Raw genomic sequence first — 7,268 nt, forward strand, 5'->3', positions numbered from 1 at the left:
TTATTATTATTATTATTATTACAGTAGAACTCGGAAATAGCGAGTTCGATGGGTCCACTCCTGATTACTCGCTATTTCCGAGTTCTCGCTATTCCCGAGTTGCCAGGAAAGGTTATAATATTGCTGGTTTATTGCATGGAATATAATGTGTTCTTGTATCTTGCAATCTTAGTGTGTAATTCGAGTAAAAGCCGTCGCCCCTATTTCAATTTCTTCACAGAAGTGGCAGAATGCTTGGTTTTTTGTTTTTATTTTCAAGTAAAATCATGACTAGAAAAAAAAACAAGAACATAGAAGTGTGCGTGTGCGCGCGAGTGTTTGTATGCACTCGGCATGTTTGATGAGGTAAGCAAGCGCATCACTCAATCACTGACCCATTGAAATAATGGTTCCACACTCCCCTCTCTCGCTGATCGTGTCGTTCGTTAACGATGCTACTCGCTGACCGATGCTGCGAAGTGAGGCATGTTGACATGTGCTTACCTCGCGCGTCGCGTGGCACCACATTAGGTGAATAATTGACCCCCACCCCCAATACACACACACGCACACAAACCCAACCCCCACCCAAATTTGTTTCGCCTATTATGTACTACTACAGACTAGGCTACTATGTAATATTACTCGTAACGAAAAATAAGAAAAGAAAAGAGGCTAGGCTAAAAATATTTAAATTGCCATTGTCTCTTGTTTTGCTTTACTTCGTTCGCAGTCCTAGGCTGGGGCAGGAAATGCTCGTTATTTCCGAGTTGACCTCTTTTTCATACTCGCTACTTATCATGCTAATTTTATTACTAAAGGGAAAAAAAACGGGGATTTAGATTTTACTCGCTATTTCCGAGTACGTTACTTTCATGTTCTACTGTATTATTATTATTATTATTATTATTATTATTATTATTATTATTATTATTATTATTATTATTATTATTATTATTATTATTATTATTACAGCGTGAAACTGACAAAAGCAATTAAATGCTACACCTTTGGATGGGACGCTAGTCTATCACAAGGTACTTTCCACGAGATCTAAAATACCCAGCTACCCAATCACTGCTGGGTGGACAGAGGGGCCTGAAAAATATTCGACTGCACCTGGGAGCAATCTCAGTCCCTTTTATTGTGAAGCAAGTGCTCTACCAACTGAGCTATTGGGACCCCAGAGTAATTAGGTATAGTTTGTTTGAAATGATGACTAATTTCATATAACTGACCTGACCTCCGATAGCGGGCAGGGAGGTACATACTGTGTCTTCTATCCCCTTATATCTTATCCAACAAGCTTTCTGTCTTTGTCTTGGAATGAGATTACTTGTTTTTGTTCCGGGCCCTCGTCGGAGTCCTGGCTGAGAGGGAAACAGTCAAATGCATAGTTATTGTTTTGGGAGATGATATTTTTTTCCTTGTAAATCATCTCTCTGTTATGTATTATTATATTTGTTATTTTTAATGTATAATAGCATTTGAGTGTATTCCTCTTGGTTGGATTTTGTGCTTGTGTCCGGAGGAGACTTATAGGTGATCTCAAACTAAGTACGTTGGTGGTATGCTCTTGGAATCTACATCTGATCCCTATTTGTTCCTAGTTCCCCTTTGTCTTACTTTCTCTTGGGTGCTTTAATTGTAATTCTAGAACTTTTTACTATCCCATTTTCTTCCTTTTTACTGGCGCTGATATAACCTTAATGTGTTGCAAGCGCCGTAAAACCCTTAAAAACAAAAACAAAACAGTAATTTCATATAAAACCTTGGTATTTAAATATTTTGGAGTTTTTTGAGAACAAAAATTTCTGATGACCGGTGTTAATGTTTTTAAAAAGTGAAAAATAAACATCAAACAAAATAAAACCAACAAAAACACAAAGCAAAACAAAAAAGTCCAGATTATCACTGTGTTATATTTACAGTGATGAACAAGTGAGATACGATACTATACCTTGCTTTTATCAGACCAACCAATTTCTGAGCTCACGTTTGCTTTTTTTTATTTTCACTGTAATATTAAATTTATAATTTTTATAAATTCAGAGGCAAACCCCTTCAAGCGTGAAGAAAAGTAGATGCTTTGTTTTAATTTGCCTAATACAAGTATGATACCTTATTGAACTGGACCACATCTTTATATTCTCATTCAAGAATGGTAGTCAGGTTGTCATTTTGCACCTGAGGCTGGTAAGAGAATTTGATTAAAGGGCCTTTTCCAAGGACTCAACTTTGCACTGCTCATAACGGGACTCAAACCGACAACCTAGCAGTCAGAAGGTGAGTATCATACCACATGACCCAAATTAATTCATTTATGAAATAATTATTTCTCCCATTTTTGCAAATCCTCCAGCTGACGACATTGACTCACTAAAGAAAATCTACAGATGGTGTCTCTACGGCAAATACAGGAAAATCTGATCATTTACTTGGGTTGATGATGATCCATGAAGAACTGCAACCACTTGACTTTCCTGTGCTGGTTTTGGGCCCGGGGAAGAGAAATCAAATCATGTCAGTTTTCTTTCATCAAAAAAAAAAAAAGTTGATCAAGATGAGGTTGGATTCAGGTTGTTTATGGCTCATCATTTGAATTAGTGAATCATTATTTTTGCAGTGCAACCCGCTTAAATCGACATCATTGTGATTGGTGATTTTATGTCAATATATTTGAATGTCACTATGTACGATAAATTCATAAAATAAAGGAAAATTGAAGGTAAAATCTTATGTGCCACTTTTCCAGGTTATCCTGGAATTTTGGGATTGAAATGTTCTGGGATATACATGTTGGCTTTGATCAGGCCCAGGCAACGTTGCGGTCGAAATTTTTTTCCTGAACCCCCTCTTCCCCCTGTCCACCCAGCTGTGATTGGGTAGCTGGTCTGTTAGATCTGGTGGAAAGTTATTAGGACTAGCGTCCTATCCAAATATAGTAAGCAATTACTATCTTATATCAATTTTGCTTTTCATGTGGCCAAGTGTCTTTGTTTTGTTATGAGACCACCTGCTTTGCCTGGGTCTTGCCTTGAGTCTTTTGCGACAGTCAGATGGATTAATCTTTAAGTGAGGGGTGATTTTTTTCTTGTAAATCATTTCTCTATTAATTGGACGTGTATCTACATATTTAATTGATATTGAAGTACACAGCCCCTCTTGGCATGGTCCTTTGCTAGTGTCAGGGCACAACTGTTAAATGATGGCAAACTACACAGAGATGAATTGCTCTTGCATAGACAGTACTTCTGATCCTGTTTGGATGTCTCGTAGTGTAGAGCTGTTACCTTTCAAAAGCGCTGAATTTCAAATGTAAAAGTCGCTCTGTAAGCCCAAATCAAGAACTAAAACTTTTTTCAACATTTGATTATGATTGACTTGATATATTCTAATATCAGCCCATATTTGTTTGGAATTTGGTAAATATCATTATGTGTTTGAATACAGAAATTGTGTAGGTACTGAGAATTATGAGAAATAAGATCATCACACATGGGCAAAGGAATTAAATGTAAAATTTCAGGTTAGCGGTGATTTTTAAAAACCAAACAGCATTCCTGTGAAGCAAGTAAGTAAAGCATAATCTGTTCAGGGAACTACGAGTACAATGCAAGGCTCTTAAGAAGCTGGCCATCATGTTAAACACACTCAAATTGAAAGAATCAATACCGTAATGTTTTAAAATGCAACATCTGACTGGAAATAAAATATAAATAAATCAATAAGAGGGGGGGGGGGGGGGGGTGTTTTTTGTTGTTTTATTGTTTGTTTTGTTTTTATTTTGTAATTTTTATTTATGTATTTCGGATTTATCACTGTATATACTTGTATTATGAAATTGATATATATTATATTATGTAGAGTAAAATATATGTTATAATAATATTAATATTATTTTATATGTCCCATTTACCGCAATGTCTTTCATTGAATAAAAGTTTTTTTTTTTAAACGGAGTGTCTATTCATACTTACAGTACCAGTTTATTAAACCGAACCCATCAATATCTCCAACCTCTTCTTAGGTAAACTTACCAATGGTGTATAGTGAAATTAATTGCTATACTGCCAACTTTTCCAGCTCCTCTCAAAAAATGACGGTATAGCAAAGCTATACTGGACCGGCCTATGGTAATAAAGTAGGCATGAGGTAGGTGCAAAAAAAAGAGAAAAGTAAAAGTAAAAGGCCAATGTTTATGTAAGCAACCCTTTCGCCCTTTACCGCATACCTAAACGTTTCTACCTCTTCGGAGGGTGCTGTGTGTATTCATTCATCACTTTCTCACTATGCTCATGATTGTTTAATCGTTAGCATCGGAGTCGGGAGTCCTCCCATAGTGGGAAGGGGGGGGGGGTTCATACTGTCTTCGATCCCCTAATATCTGTTTTACAACATGCTTTCTGTCTTTGTCTGGGAATGAGGTTACTTGGTTTTGTCCTGGCCCTGTAGCAGAGGGAATTAAGGGCAAAAAAATTGCTCAATTGTGCAAACGAATGATGAAAGCATGAAACTTTCAGGGATTGTAAAGCACGTCAAGGGCTACAAAATGTGATAGAGAAGCACTTCCAGCGATGTCTGTGAGCCAAGAAATTAAGTAAATAAAAGTTGATATTTTTAAATCGGCAACAATATTTATCATGGCGTCCGATGTATGAATGCGACATATCATTGTGACAAACACGAAGCGGCGGGAAGGTAGAAGCAGGGTGGAGGGGTGCGGGGTCGGTGGAAATTACCCAATCGCTGACAGTTTCCAAAAAGTTATTTTAAGAATGGGCCAATATTGGGACTGGCCGTGGTGTTTGAAGGGAAACATAAAACGTAAACCGGTGTTGACTCATTTTATAACTCTTTGTTAGCATGGATTGGTATTGATATAATAATATTACTATACTCAGTTATATAGAATTATTTCATTGATTGAAATGTAATGGTGGGGATGTTCTCTCTCGCTCTCTCTCTCTCTCTCTCTCTCTCTCTCTCTCTCTCTCTCTCTCTCTCTCTCTCTCTCTCTCTCTCTCTCTCCCTCTCTCTATTTCTCTCTTTCTCTATCTTTCTCTCTCTCTCTCTCTCTCTCTCTCTCTCTCTCTCTCTCTCTCTCTCTCTCTCTCTCTCTCTCTCTCTCTCTCTCTTTCTTTCTCTCTCTCTTTCTCTATCTCTTTCTCTCTCACTCCCTCCACCACCACCACCACCGTGCTTTAGGCGTTGATCATTGTATATATAAAGTACTGTATTAATTATGGCTTTACCTATGAAAATCACACACAACGAGAAATGTATTTTCTCACCTTGAGATATGCAAATCGTATATATGCACATGCTAACAAAACAGATTGTGCCTTAGGTGAATGACTAGTTGATAAAATTGTGTTAACGTCATTTAGGTCATATAACCGCCAAAAAGTTGGACATAGAAGAACCCCATTAGTGATAAATTAAGTAAACATATGTATGCAAACACATTATATAGATATTAGGCCTACCTAATATTGAACATTGTTTGTTTGGCTGTTTTCATGCACTATGGCAAAAATTATTGGTTCAAATGACTGGAAAAAGTGTTTGATTTTTGCCAAATTGATTCATCTGAAAAGTTGATTTGTCCAGCTAATTCTAAACTTCCAAACAAGGACCAAAGATATATAACCTTTCTAGAAAATCTAAATCAATACAATTCGTTAGCTGATAGCAATGTCAAAACACATCTTAATGGAACTCTTGAAGAATTGAAATCGAACAATGCAAAATGGCATCGGTCTTGTCGAGTGAAATATAGCTCTAATGCAATTAAAAGCCTCCAAGACAAGAAAAACAAAGAAGAAAAGCATGAATTTAGACAAGAAGCGAACATTACAATATCCATCTTTGAGTATCGAATTGCCAATTGAAACAACACCCAGAAGAAGTATCAGGGAACCATGTCAAAAATCAGAGGAGAAGTTGAAATCAAACAGGACAAAGTGTTTTATATATCAAAATAAGCGGCCAGGAAGGCTCCATGCTGTAATGACGAAGGAAATGGAAGATAAGATACTTGCTACAGCAACTTTGATAAAAGATATTACAATGATCAGCTACATCGATGGTGGTGATTTAGTAGCGAAAGAGGCACACTACCATAAACTCTGCCACATCAAATACACGAATAAGGGTAGAAAATCGAAGACTAATCATATGAAGGGAAAACATTCAGGTCCTGATGAAAGTTTCGCTTTCGCAGCAGTCGTGTCTTATGTAGAGGAGAACCATAATGCAACCCACCAGTTGTTAAAACTTATTAAGAAGTTTAAAAGTGAGTGCACCACAAGAGGCTGTGGAAATAACTATGCACACCCCACCCGGTTCAAAGAGCGGCTTATGAGAGTTTTTCCAAGCATAGAATTCTATTCTTCTGGACGAAATACATATGTAGCACAAGATAGCAAAGTTGCTGCGTTATTAGTAAAGAATCAAAAGGAACAAGCAGATGATAATGCAATGTCTTTGTGGCGTGCAGCAAAAACTATCCGACAAGACATCATTCGCAAATGCCCGCAAACACCAACACAATGGGACATCGGGATTGGAAGTCAAGAAGACGCAGTGCCTAACTCCCTGTTGACATTAATCAAAATGATTTTGGTTGGATCGTCTCCTTCAGAAAAGTCAGATTCCAGGCATCAAGAAAGCCTATCTATATCACAACTTATTGTGTCAAATACCAAAAATAAAAATAAAACCGGGTCGACTTTTCAAAAAAGACAATCGCAGATCAAAGAGACGCCATTACCGTTGTATTTTGTATGTAAGTATTTTTTATACACACATACAAGATCAAAGAAGATAATTGACACATTATTTTCGCTAGGGTTGTGTTCCTCATAACGTATGTTGTCATTGTCATCGGATATCGCATCAGCAGCTGAAAATAGATTCGAAGAGGAAGGAATTCTTTGCCCAATCAATCTGAAGAAAGAACTTTTTACTGTTGCTGCTGTTGATAACATTGATTATAACCCAAGCTCAACAACTCACAAAAACTCTGTCCTCGGAACAAGTATCTCCATGTTTCAGCAACCTACAAATGATGAGTCCGGTGTTGATCGAGAAAAGTTGAATATGAATACTTCTGACTTCATTCACACAGACAGCAATGTTTTGTCGGATTTTCTAAAGGTCGTCCAAGAAATTGCATTTGGAGTTAAACCAAATATACCTACAACAAACACTGCTCCATCGAACATTATTTCAAACATGACAAATGACCCTTATATGTCAGAAGAAACGGACTGGCTACAACATGT

General features: G+C 37.1%; 1 protein-coding gene across 6 annotated transcripts in view; it reads left to right on the forward strand.

Moving 5' to 3' along the window:
* Positions 1-3,893, forward strand: part of LOC144978583 (KICSTOR complex protein ITFG2-like) — a 67,395-nt gene extending 63,502 nt beyond the window's left edge. For all 6 annotated transcript variants that reach the window (XM_078924854.1, XM_078924853.1, XM_078924852.1 and 3 more), the window contains one exon: positions 2,342-3,893. In XM_078924854.1, coding sequence (XP_078780980.1) covers positions 2,342-2,409 — 68 coding nt within the window. In that variant the 3' untranslated portion in view covers positions 2,410-3,893. The remainder of the gene's footprint in view (positions 1-2,341) is intronic.
* The last annotated feature ends 3,375 nt before the right edge of the window (positions 3,894-7,268 follow it).

This window comes from Berghia stephanieae, chromosome 8 (genome assembly GCF_034508935.2).
Source record: "Berghia stephanieae isolate SIO BIC M18660-M18661 chromosome 8, UCSD_Bste_1.3, whole genome shotgun sequence".
Taxonomy (NCBI): Eukaryota; Metazoa; Mollusca; class Gastropoda; order Nudibranchia; family Aeolidiidae; genus Berghia; species Berghia stephanieae.